This window comes from Haliaeetus albicilla, chromosome 3 (assembly GCF_947461875.1).
Source record: "Haliaeetus albicilla chromosome 3, bHalAlb1.1, whole genome shotgun sequence".
Lineage (NCBI taxonomy): Eukaryota > Metazoa > Chordata > Aves > Accipitriformes > Accipitridae > Haliaeetus > Haliaeetus albicilla.
In genome coordinates this window covers 8,651,696-8,664,305 of record NC_091485.1, presented here as the reverse complement: position 1 = coordinate 8,664,305, position 12,610 = coordinate 8,651,696, and the positions used below count along the sequence as shown (strand labels likewise).

The following is a 12,610-nucleotide window of genomic DNA, read 5'->3' as shown; positions in this document are numbered from 1 at the left end:
CGTTTCCTGAAACAGGGTCAGGTTAAAACTCCTGGCAGGAGCAGCACGCCCATCAAAATCAGATGCTGTGATTTTTGGAGCAGAAGAGGGGCCAAAACCTCGTCTCGAGCATTTTTCTGGGAATTTGCTAGTGAGAGACTATCAGATGAGCAGCCTGCATAAGTTGGTATTTACAACCCAGTAAACAAAACAAACCATGGTAGCAAGTGAGATTGTAAGAGAGTCACATTCAAATCTAGCAACAGAAGGGAAAAGCAGTTTTGAAAGTCAGAAAAATCTTCGCACAAGATTGTTACGCTAAGCTCAGAGACAATATCCCCCAAAATAAGTAATATTATAGGTACAAATGATGGTGACAGAGAATTTAAGTACTTGTGTATATCTATCAATATGCAGATACGGAAATATATATACACAGATAATTGAATATATATATAACCATGCATATATAAAACATTATATATAAACAAGCTCTCTCCAAAACACAGACAATTATCTAGAATTAAAGAACAAACCTCTTAAACTTTTTTTTATAGCTGCTAATTATTATGCAGACCACATTCAATATTTTGGGGGCTTTTGTGGCTACTCAAAATCGTTTGCCAGGTAAGGAAAGGCAGGAAAGATTTACAAATCCATTTGCTTGCAAGCACAAGTGAAATGAGGCCCAAGGGCTGATTCAGGCGGCTTCTACCATGAAAGAGACATCACAAAATGCCGAGTCAGCACAAAAGTGCCTATCCCTGCCTTGTTCCTTTTGTAACAAGAGTCAGCCAAAAGAAGGCTGGTGTGATTTTACAGAAACCGTCCCTGAAATAAATGTGCAATGCACCCCTACTGTGAGAAACACAGAAAGAAAATAAAGAAGGTAGAATGTCTAAAATCAGGAACAATGCTTGAGAACAGCCCTTAATCTAAAAGAACCCAAGAAGAAAAACTGGAAATGTATTTCTTACACGCTGTAACACACTGTAAAAGGCTGCCTAAGAGACCCTATCAGTTGTCTGCCTAATCCTGCAGTCCTGTAAAATAAGCACGCGATGCGAAGTCGCACAGGACAAGATGCAGCCCGGCTGTTGCATGGGGGGGAAGGCGGAGCAGCAGCATCAGCCCCAACACGGCCCTCCGTAGGTCAATGTCTGACGAAGGATGCTTGCTTGTTTTAAACCTGCTATAGCGGTTGATTCCCCGGTGTGTATAAACTCAAGAGATGAAGGACGGACATTGGGAAGACAACCTGGGCCATCTAGACAACATCACAATTGGGGATGGGGGGGTGGCAGGAGGAAAGATTTCACTGTGGCAGTGATGTAGCCCTGAAAGAGGTGCCCAGAGAGGCTCTTGAATCGCCATTCTTGCAGACTTTCCAAATTTGACGGGACAAAGATGGCTTTTAGCAACACGCTCTAAGACTGAAGTTGCCCTGCTTCAAGCAGGAGGTTGGACTAGACACCCCAGAGGTTCCTTCCAACCTCCATCTTCTCTGACCCTATGGCATATTTCACTCCTAGCCTTGTACAAACTGTAGTCTTATGCATAATATTTTACCAAAAGAACATTTTTATAGTTTATTTCTATATATATGTTTATTCGTATGTTTAAATATCTATATTTATGTATACATATACTTACAGTACACTTATATACATACATATATATATATACACACACACACAATTCTAGCCACCAATAAAACCAAAAAGTTTCTGTGTGATGAAAACACATTATTATCTGCTGCCGACCTCAAGCACAGACAGTTAAAGGAAGAAGCAACTGTCTAAAGGAAACGATAAAACTTGTCAAGCTCTCCAGGTCAGTGTTTCAATAGAAACAGGATCAATTCTCAGAAAAACATGGTACAGTGATCTGTGAGAACATGAAGGAATAAAGGTCTTCTGAATATTTACATTGGCAGGAATATATTAGTAGGAGAAACACCTAAAATTTCAGAAACTTTATAATAAATAACATCTGTATAGGATTCATTGTCAAATATTGTCAAACAGTACATTATTTGGGGGAGTAATCTCAGTCAAACTATTCTTCTCTTCCTGCACAGTGTTACCAGACAGAGTTACTAGCAAATAAGTACCGCCACATTTCTCGTCTGATAGCAGGTCCAGGATGTACAACATGTAGCAGTGGGAGAAGTTTTTTGGCATCCGTTTCTGATAAAGCAACACGACACCTTGTATACATAATTTTGCAGACCAGGTGTAAAGGCTTACTGGTTCAGATATTCGCAATCTTACTGGCAAAACTGTAGTTTTCACTAGATTCACATTTGTGATTTTCACAATTCACACCGAGAGCACAGGTTCACTGATGAATGTGGGAGGGCATTAAGGTTAAAAGGAGCAGTGGGACATCCAGGTGGTGGGGATGTTGCCTATCTTTATTTCCCTTTCTTTCCTCTTCCCATTTTCCTGGGATCTAAAATTTCCAGACTCACCTCCACACACATAAGAACATGCTGAAACAGACCAAAAGCCCATAGCCCAGAATAATGTCTCCAAGCATAGTATCTGTTAGTATCTCATGAATACTTGATGTCGATTTTCTGGTAGATGGAGTTCCTCATACTGTACAGGAAATGGATTTTTGTAACACGCAGGTGGCAGAATTTGTGTTATCCACTTCATGCATGGACCTAGTATTGCAGTGGCTCAGCAAGAGGCACTCTCTCAGCAGCCTGTCTGTCTTTCAGGCTGAAGAGCTCTAAGTTAATTAGTCACTTCTGTATGGAAGCCTTGCTGTAAGTTGAACAGCATTGGGTCCAACACAGACTTCTGTGGAACTTAACCAGGGACCCTACACTATTTAAAAAAAGAAAACAAGCGCTTCCCAGTTTTTATCCAGTTATTTATAAATGCAAGGAATTTCCACCTTATTTCACAGCTGTTTAAGGAACTCATCAAAAGCCTCTGGAAATAACACCACACCTGCTTATCCATATAATTACAGCCTTCAAAGAACTCCAATAGGTTTGTGAGACACGTCATCCTTGACAAAGGCCAAGCTGACTTTCTCAATAGATCACACCTACCTGTCTGCTACTTTTCCTTACCACAGCTTGAAATAATATGCCTGGAAGAGATCCCACGCTTGCCAGCACAGAGTTCTCTGGTTCTCCTCTAGGACTCCACTAAAAAAAATGGTGCATTTGTCACCTTCTGGTCTTCAGGTACCAAAATTGTTTCATTGATCACAACTAAAAATTCAGCCTTTGCACTATTTTTGTGGACAGCTGAAGTATACTTGAAGTCTACCATTACTACTTATTTCCTACCATTGTAGCCTTACCCAAATGTTCATTAAAGATCATGAATGGTCAAGCATTACCAACCTTAAAATAAACTAAATCATATTTTTCCTAGACTTAACCTTTCAACACTGAAGCACAATGAATTTTCTATCGCTACAGGCTTGTGGATACCTTTTTCAAGAGTTTGTGGTTTTTTTTAACTTAGATCTCTTACACAGTCCTCCTTCTTAAGAGAGGTAGTTAACAATTTTATTGCAAAATTGTCTTTGGGGAAGGTTTTTTTTTTTGGTCTTTCTTTTTTTTTTTTTACATTTGCTGTGTGAGTTGGATAGATGTTCTGTGATATTTTTGCCATCATTTAGATTTAACTGTCTGAAAAGGCAGGAAGCACCTGCCAGCAGATACTACAACAGTACAATACAGCCCCAGCCTCAGAAGGCAACTATCTCTGAGATTATGTCACTGATGCCTTGCAACCCTTTGGTTTAGGATATGTTTTGTCATTTCAACAGCCAAATATTCAAATCAAAAAGGATGTGTCATTGTAGCAAAACCCATCTGCCCACTTATATTGTTTTCATTTCAGGAACCTCCCTCCCATCTATGATGTCCCCTTCTCAACAACTGTGATCTTCCATTTCCTCCAACATCTTGTCTGAAAGAAATGGCAAGAGTCCAGAATAATTCATTGAAATGATTTAAATGCTTCCTGTTGAAAACCAACCAAAAAGGTCCTTTTTAGCCTCCGGTCTACAGACTGCTTGTAAGGGGAGAATAAAAGATAACCATTAAAAACAAGCCTACTGCCAGGCTTAAATTTACGATAAAAAGGCCTCGCACCTGCATCACAACTTTTTGAGAGCTATCATAGGATTCAGCACTTACAACTAGAGTTGGGTGAGCTACTGGACAGGACACACTGACATGAAGTGAACGCGCGGTTGAGCCAGAGCCCTGCTTTTTCCACAGCTCTTTGCTACCATCCCATACAAACCTGTTGCAAGGAAATAAACTGGCTGAAGCCAAGCTCAGGTGAAACAGCGGAGGGGACTCAGTCAGTAGCAGCCCCGGCTCTGTCCTGACTGCTTTGGCTGAAGGCACATACCTGTATCTACTCAATTCCTCTCACCAGCTGGCTGCTCGCTTACAGGACAAACGCTCAGCTAAACTGAGTATTTGTGTTAGGCCAGAACCAATCATACAGTTGGACCCGCTGTGCGGCACTGGCTTCACGACTGCACTGAACTGCTGCCTGTCAACTAGAATTGTCTCAACAAATGATATCTAATCCTTAGTTTACAATTGCTTATGCCCCCATCTGGCACTAGGGTCACAATCGTAAATGTAATTTGTAAATGTAAATTGTCCCACCAACTAAGTATCCCGGCTCAAGCAAAGTCCCAGTTTAGAAGGGCGCCGCGCGCCTCTGTGAGTATTTCTACACCGTAAACCAGCGGCGCGCTCCTGGCAAATCCGATGATAAAATAAATCTGCTTTATGCTGTGCGGCGCAAGACATCTGAACGCGACGCAAGGCTGAAGCCCGGGAAGCGTGACACCTGTAAAACTGGGAGCGACTGGAAAAAGCAGACTGCTTGCCCACGGTGACCTGCCCGGGGGGACAGCGGCAGGAGAAACACGGCAGCATGCCCCGGCTTAAAGGGCTCAAGCCACACCGAGCCCAGAGGAAAACCCGTTTGTGGAAAAGTGGCAACCAGGCAACACCAGCGACGCTTTATTTATAACCGGCTGAGCGAAGGCTGGCGACCTGAAAGCGGCTGGGGGAGACACTTTTCACAGTCCGTCGTCCCCCCCCCGTTTCCCGCCCACCCCTCTGCCTGCAAGAGCGGCTCTAGCTGAGCCCCGTCCCCTCAGCGGCCCCGGCCCCGTCCCCTCAGCGGCCCCGCTCGTCCCCTCAGCGGCCCCGGCCCCGTCCCCTCAGCGGCCCCGCTCGTCCCCTCAGCGGCCCCGGCCCCGTCCCCTCAGCGGCCCCGCTCGTCCCCTCAGCGGCCCCGGCCCCGTCCCCTCAGCGGCCCCGGCCCCGTCCCCTCAGCGGCCCCGGCCCCGTCCCCTCAGCGGCCCCGCTCGTCCCCTCAGCGGCCCCGGCCCCGTCCGCCCTCGGGGCCGCCCGGCGGCAGGTGGAGCGGTGCGGGTACTCACAGCGGGTGCCATCGTTCGGGCAGGCGGCGGTGCAGGGAGATGCGATCGCTGAGGTAGATGTTGATCTGGTGCCGGCGGACGCTCTCCTCCTGCCGGCGTTTCTCGGCCGGGCTCAGTTCCAAACGCACCGCCCGGCCCAGCTCGCCCAACGCCGCCGGGTCCAGGGCCGGCTTGGCGTACACCGGCTTCCGCAGCAGCTCGGGGTCGGCGGCAGGAGGCTGCTGCTGCTGCTGCTGCTGCGGCGGCAGCGGCGGGGCGCGGCGGGCGGCGCGGCGGGGCAGCGGGCCGTGCCTCCAGGCGAGGAAGCCGACGGCGGTCAGCAGCCCCAGGGCCAGCAGCGTACCCCCACCCCGGCACCCCCGCTTGCCCCTCTTGCCCCAACACATCCCGCGGCCGAGGCGGCCGGCCATAACCGAACGGGTAAGGCCTCTCCCGGACACGGCAGGGGGACGAGCCTCCGCCCCGGGCGGACTCCGGAGAAGTTCTCACAGACCTGCCCACGCCGCGTTACCCGCCAGGAAACCCGCCCGGCTCCTCCGCCGCCGAGCTCCTCCTCTCCTCTCCTCTCCTCTCCTCCCCGCCCCGCCGCCGGCCAGCCCGCAGGGGCGCTGCCGCGGGGCGGGGGGAGAACCGTTCCCGCCGGCGGACCCGGGTCCGCCCCGCCTGTCAGCGAAGCGCGGAGGGTGAGGGGGCTGCGCCACTACGGTCCGCCGTTCCGTGGCGGTGGTCGGCGGGCCGCTCGGCCCCGGCAGGCCGGGGAAGAAGGCACACACGCCCGCCTGCGGCTTTAGCTCCGGGTTCTTTCTCGCTGTGGGGACGCCGAGCGGTGGGGCCGGGAGCGGTGGGGAGAGCCAGCCCCGGGCGCTCGCCCTCACAGCTGCCGGGAGGGAGCGGAGCAGAGCCGGTGCTGCTGGGTCGTGGAGGAGGAGGGAGGAAGGCTCGTCCCCTGCGGACACCTCCTGTTACCCCTCTGGGAAGAGGTTATCTGGTCACCCTTGAAGCTTGAGGGACCTTCGTGAACGCTGGTGGCTGCGTGGCGGACCTTCACGGACGCTGGTGGCTGCGTGGCGGACCTTCGTGAACGCTGGTGGCTGTGTGGTGGACCTTCGTGAACGCTGGTGGCTGCGTGGTGGACCTTCACGGGTGCTCCCAGCGAGGGAAAGTTCGGCTGGCGGAGGGCCACGGTGAGCTGGTTTGGCCACTGGAGGCCGTGGGGACAGTCCCAAGGCTTGCTGTCTCCTGACAGAGGTAGATGGGGCTCCAGGAGGACGGCGAGGGAGGTCATTTGTCACGAAGGGACTAGGAAGAGCTTTGGGGCTGGAGGAAGCAAGTCCGTAGGAAACCGGGCTTCATCCCTTCTGCTGCCTCTAGAACAGCAAGTGCTTTAGAAGGAAAGAGAACATGGGCCAAGAAGCCATGACAAACTCTTTCACTGAAGAAAGCAGAGTTCTCGGTTGAAAGAAAAAAAGTCAACCGATGTGGCCTCAGAAATCCAGAAAGGCAAGTGAAAAACCCCAATTTACTTCCCAGATAATGGGCAGTCCATGTCATGGCTTGACTGAATCATGGGAAAAAAGCAACTGTGACATTTAGTCCAAACTTTCTAATTTGCTTCATACTCAAAAACACATCCACACTGCTTTTTCACTTAACCTCCTAACAGGGTGCAGCCCCATCTGTCTAAACCTGCGATCCTGAGGCCCTCAGATTACGTGAGAGTTCGTGATTTTGCGTTTGAAAAACCTTAACCTAAGTGTAACATAACTGATACAGTTTACCTCTCAGCTTCATCAGGGACCTGAAACTCTGGCTTTGAGGTGTCGTTTGCTCTACACATTTTGCAAAGAGACCGTTACACTGCACTGTCCCGAGGCCTGTCAAGATGAACCCAGCAGAGGACTCCAGTCATCCCCAGAGAGGGACTTCAGCCTGGTAAGCAGAATTGGGCAGTGCTTATCCACGCTGCTGAGGGGTGGAGGAAAACTCACCTGACACTAAGGAAGGGGAGAAACCTCGTCACTACCAGACAGGGTCACAGCATACAGCTACGAGCTGATTTGGATTTTACACGGCAATAAATATTGTATGTGACAACAAACATGGGGGCTGTCAACTACTGCGGAGGTCTTGCTCTGGACAGAAGGGTGATGAATAATAATGAGTCATCCTGACGCTGGCAAACTAGCATAAATCAAGTAGTTTAGGTGGATTTGCTGATGAGCGTGGGCGTGTGTATAGGTATTATTTCTTATTCACCTATACAGTTTTCTACCACTGATAATCATATATGCATAAAATCTAGTTTCAAAGCACACATACCAGCTGGAATAACTGAAGCTTAATAGTAGTGAAGTATGCGTGTGTAAATATGCATTGTAGACGACTAAATACTAAATACCAATATGCTGGACATGAGAATATACATTGTATATAAAGGAAATAGTGCCAATTTCCTATCCTATCAGCCCAAGCTTTGGGTCTGAAGAGTTAGGTGGCACTAGTAATTGCACACCCAGTGATTGCGTTGTCTTCTCGCTTGCCATCCTTCCTGAATAAAGGAAGCCCAACTGATGTCGTTGGTATTGAGTTTGTAGCAGCAGTTCCCTAGGTTCTGGCTGGTGGAGGGGTAAACCCTAAAGATACAGCCAACATTTCTGGAACATGCTGCTGGTTTAGGTCTGGTTGTCTGGAACAAACATTCTTGGGTTTTTCCCTTTGTGTAAGGTTGCAAATTACTTAGAATAGGGTAACAGAAATACTAAACATGAGGAGCCCAACAAGGACTTCCTGGAATGAATAAAAGGAGAAGGACATCCTCCTGGACTCCCCCCAAAAATTACTGGGGGAGATTGGGAAGAAGTAAAGAGCAAAATATGGGACTGAGTGTTAATTAAGATCAGTGAGAAAGAAAACAGAGGAGTTCTGCTGCAGGGGTTCTTAAGTGTTAGAAGAATAAGTATTTTATTTCAGTATTTTAAGTATTAGAGTAATACGGAAGAAACAAGAATTATGATCGCATGACTAAAACAAGTTTTGAGATTAAAAAATGGGAAACAGAACAGAATGTGACAGGACTGCAGGAGGCATGCTGCAATCAGTGGCAGACAGGGTAAGATCAGACAAGACTGTTGAAGAAGATAACCAGCATAGCTACCTCTCAGTCAGATTTTAAAAAGGAAGGAAGAAAGGGCTTGAAGAAAAGGTAGGAAAGTATCAGCTTGCTTCCACAGAAACAAGAAAGGTTACAGCTGGTGGGAAAGTAAGGGAGGCGGCTCCCAGTAGTAATAAAGCCCTTAGAGCAAAGTAGCTGGGAAGGCGTCATCGCAGTGAGGGTTGAAAGTAATACTAGTAAATGGTAGTTCCCCAGAGATGATGTCCAAGCACAGAAATCTGAGGAAATTCAGCAAGGGGAAGTACAATAATGGTGTTAATGCAGAAAATCATTAATAATAAATCAGTTGCATTCACAAATAAGTTTGGACAAGATGTAAAGAATGTGAATTCAAAGGCACTTTTTCTTAAACCTTTTTAAAAGTTTGTGGGGTTAAATCAAGATGGGAAGACTGAAAATTCAGAGCTGAAATACTTAGAGTATAAAGGCTTTTGCTCTGAATGTAAAAATAAGCCCCAGAGAAAAAAAATCTATGGTTAATAAGGCAAATTAGTTTCCTGCTATGCATAAAGCTTGTAGCAGTGTTTTCATGGAAGAGTTCTAAGTAATTCTGGGTTTGTTGGGGGGGGAGGGGTGTTCAGGTTTAATAACAATGGAAGTTAAAACAATTGGTTTGGAGATTTTTTTAAAGATCAGTAAGAATGTTTAGTGAGCTATAAACTCAGTTGCTTCAAGAGTTTCAGTCAGAAATAAGTAGAGTAACTGGACAAGTCATATAAAACCTACAGAAAAAAGTAGAGTTATTAAATTTTGCAAAAGCTTTAAAATTTACCTCATCCAATGTTTTCTTTTTTTTTTTTGTTCAGTCTGTATTTTCAGTCAAAATGAAACAAAATTCTAAAATGGAAATTGGATGTGGAGAAGTATCAGCTGATAGAAACTGCATTTTTAATAAACCGAAAGTTCAGATAGCTTCCTAAATTCGTACTTTCAGGGGAAAAGAAAGTACCAAATAATGTGTTCCAGAATAATGTTCCTCATTTTAGTAACAGCCAACGCTTACGTATTCTAAAAAAAAAATGGAAAAGGATTATCAGAGGAACACGCTGTACAAAAACATTGCAGATAGATAGGAAATTTGTTCAAGGAAAAGAATATTCAGCCAAGTTGTAAAACATACCCACTGGAGGTAGGTTTAGACCTACGGGTCATTGTTCGCCATCGCTTTAACTGGGCATAAAACAGCATTGCCCTGCAAAGAAACAGCCCCCCAAACTCCCACCTTGGCTGCTCTTCCTCTCCTTTGGCAGCACAAGTGCACCTGTATTTTTTAAGTATTATTCTTCAGCCCATTGTCCTACCAGTGCCAAGGATTTTTTTATTAATGTATTTGTGTTGAAAGCGTCTTTATTTGAGACAGCTGCGTAGCACAAGCAAAACACGAAACGGGCTGCACCCCGCTTTCCCAGCTGCAGGTCTGTGCTGGAGGGTGGGTGTTGAGGTCCTCGGTGCTTCAGCGGGAACCCTGTTTTACAGGGCAGGCTTTGGGTCAAGAGCAAAGCTGGGCGCATAGCGTGGAGGAAGAGCGTATCAGGAATTTAGATGAGAGGAAGAGCAGTGGATAGAGAGGCCTAAAAATAAAAATAGATTAAAACCACAGACTTGATGAGTGAGATAGAAACTGTCAGCTATTTCAGGGATCTTCTATCAGACTGATAAACGCTCTGTAATTCTCATACTGACACGCCAATAAAAACGGGTGGCATTCAGTGGATTACTTGGGGAAGACCTAACCTGTACCAGTTTGCATATCTCTGTAGTACATGTATATGCATATGTACGTACGTATGTCTACATATATATACGTAAACACACAGGTACACGTACAAAATACCTTGTTCAAAAGGTCATATGCAAGCCAGGTTTGCTTAAAGGTGGGAAGTATATGCACACCAAAGGCATCAGTCGGTTTATTTGCTTGCTATAGGTATGTACTGTTGATATATAAATGTTCTCCTTAGCTAAATAGCAAGCATGAACTGCAGGCCATAGGAGAGATATTGTACGTAAAGGAAGCCATGGCTAGCAAGCTTAACTGTCAAAAACTATCGGAACAAAACTGCGGTTCAGTACATGGAATATGGTATGACGTGACGTGTTACTGAAGGTCTGTTACATTGGAAAGCTGACTGATTTTTTCATACATTCTTGTGAGGACACAGTGAGTTAAAATACTGAGTTGCAAATAATTTTTGAAAGTTTGGTCAAAATTATGGCATATTCTGAAACATATAAATGAAGTAAATTCCTCACAAAGTTATAGCAGTCGGTTATAGTAGGCAAAGTGGAGACCTGCTATATACGCCATGATTAAAATTCTCAACCAAGAACTCAAGGGGATATTACGTGGTGGAATTAATCTTAGTCATCCTATACTGTAGGCTCTTACCACCATTTTTTTTAGTAATTTTTTCAAGGTTATTTCTGTTTCTGTGCCTGAAAGGACCAAAGTTAACATACATCGAGTCTAATGATACTGGAAAAGCATCTGCTTTTCTATGATGGTATTTCTAATGTATGTGTCTGCCTTTTAAGGCAGAGATATGAGTCTTCACACAAAACACATGCTAAAATTTTCAGTTTTCTTTTTCTCAGAAGTACAACTTCCTTGCGATTCACATCACTAAGCTTTTACAGTAGAAAATAAGCCTTCTACTCCTTGAATTGCCATGAAAATAATGCCATCATATTTGGGGATTAGAGATGCCATCATCCCCAGACCTTCATAATGAAGATTATGACTGAGTCAGTCATCTCTAGTTTCCTGGATTTTTTTGGGGAACAGATTGCTTGACTACTTGCATTTTTCCCTTCCTGAGATGCCTTTGATTATGACGGTAATTTTAGTTTTCCATATTATGTGATTCTGAATTCTATGAGGTAGAAATTTGCTCATGTGTCATGGTATAAGGACATGTCCAAATGTAGAAGCAACAGAATTTTTTTTCGTGTTACCTGGCCCATTTGTAGGTCTACATCACTGCACATTTGCCATATTATACTTACTTTACTTGCTCCACAGGTACATTACATACCCTAATGGTTTCCTAGCCTTTGTTTTGCAAATGATGAGTTCCGTCTCTTGCAGAATGATGGCTTTAAGTCTATCTCCTTTATGTTGCCTTGTATTATGAGTAGCTTTTCTAAAGCTTACATTGGCCCATTTATCTCCCTGCTGGTGTTTTGGTATCATTTGCAGTGGAGACTTCAGTTAGAAAAGTTTCACAAATGTTGACCTCACGTTTACTCTTGCCTTACCTGTTCTATTTTTTTGGTGAGCCTGTTGTGTTCCTTGCACTTTTCTCATCTCCTTTAGTCTAAAGTCTTTTTTTTTCATTCATCAGGTTTTTCTCTGTCATTTTAAGTTATTTTAACCTCAGAGCAATCCAACACTGACCTATACAAATTAGCACATTGGTGATGTGAAGGAATTTCTCATCAAAAGCAAGGCATTTTTCACTGACTGGACAAACCAGATGCAGCTTGGACAAACCTTCTGAACGACTAATGCACAATCTGCACTTGAGAATCTTGGTTTTGTTTTCTCTTGTATTACCTTCCAACCTAAGCTGTCTCCATCATCTTACCCTAATGAACAGTTTGAAAGGCTTAGGTTGTTCTTTCCTTGGTGAAGAAATCAAGTCCTATATTTTCCAGGGAGCTTGGTACTGCATCACTGTGAGAATATTCTATAGCACTTTATTCGTTTCCAAAGAGATCTGATTATTTTTCCCTTGCCTCATGATATTTTGATTCTCAATCAGTGGCAGAAATCACTGAGTGATCATATCTGTATAAATGCCTAGGATGCTGACTGAAGATAGTAATGACCATCAGATGACAGCAGTGGAATTTAGCACAAATAATTTCCTCTCTCACTTTGTAAACCCCAGCAAATATTTCCTCTTGCTTACTTAGGAGTCTCTTAAAATAAGAGTTGCATCTTTTGCTGTTACGTTCCTAATTACATTCATGATATCTTTGTCTGGAGTTTCAAACCATTAGTAGAATTTG

General features: G+C 45.1%; 1 protein-coding gene and 1 long non-coding RNA gene across 2 annotated transcripts in view; one reads left to right on the top strand and one right to left on the bottom strand.

The window, feature by feature from the left end:
* Nucleotides 1-5,960, bottom strand: part of GALNT12 (polypeptide N-acetylgalactosaminyltransferase 12) — a 48,460-nt gene extending 42,500 nt beyond the window's left edge. Inside the window, exon 1 of the mRNA XM_069778772.1 lies at nucleotides 5,425-5,960. Within this exon, the coding sequence (XP_069634873.1) occupies nucleotides 5,425-5,834 (410 nt within the window). The 5' untranslated portion in view covers nucleotides 5,835-5,960. The remainder of the gene's footprint in view (nucleotides 1-5,424) is intronic.
* Nucleotides 5,961-6,083: 123 nt separating this feature from the next.
* On the top strand, nucleotides 6,084-9,507 carry LOC138684674 (uncharacterized). The gene is made up of 2 exons (XR_011323913.1): nucleotides 6,084-6,608; nucleotides 7,219-9,507. It is a non-coding gene; the product is annotated as an uncharacterized lncRNA (long non-coding RNA).
* The last annotated feature ends 3,103 nt before the right edge of the window (nucleotides 9,508-12,610 follow it).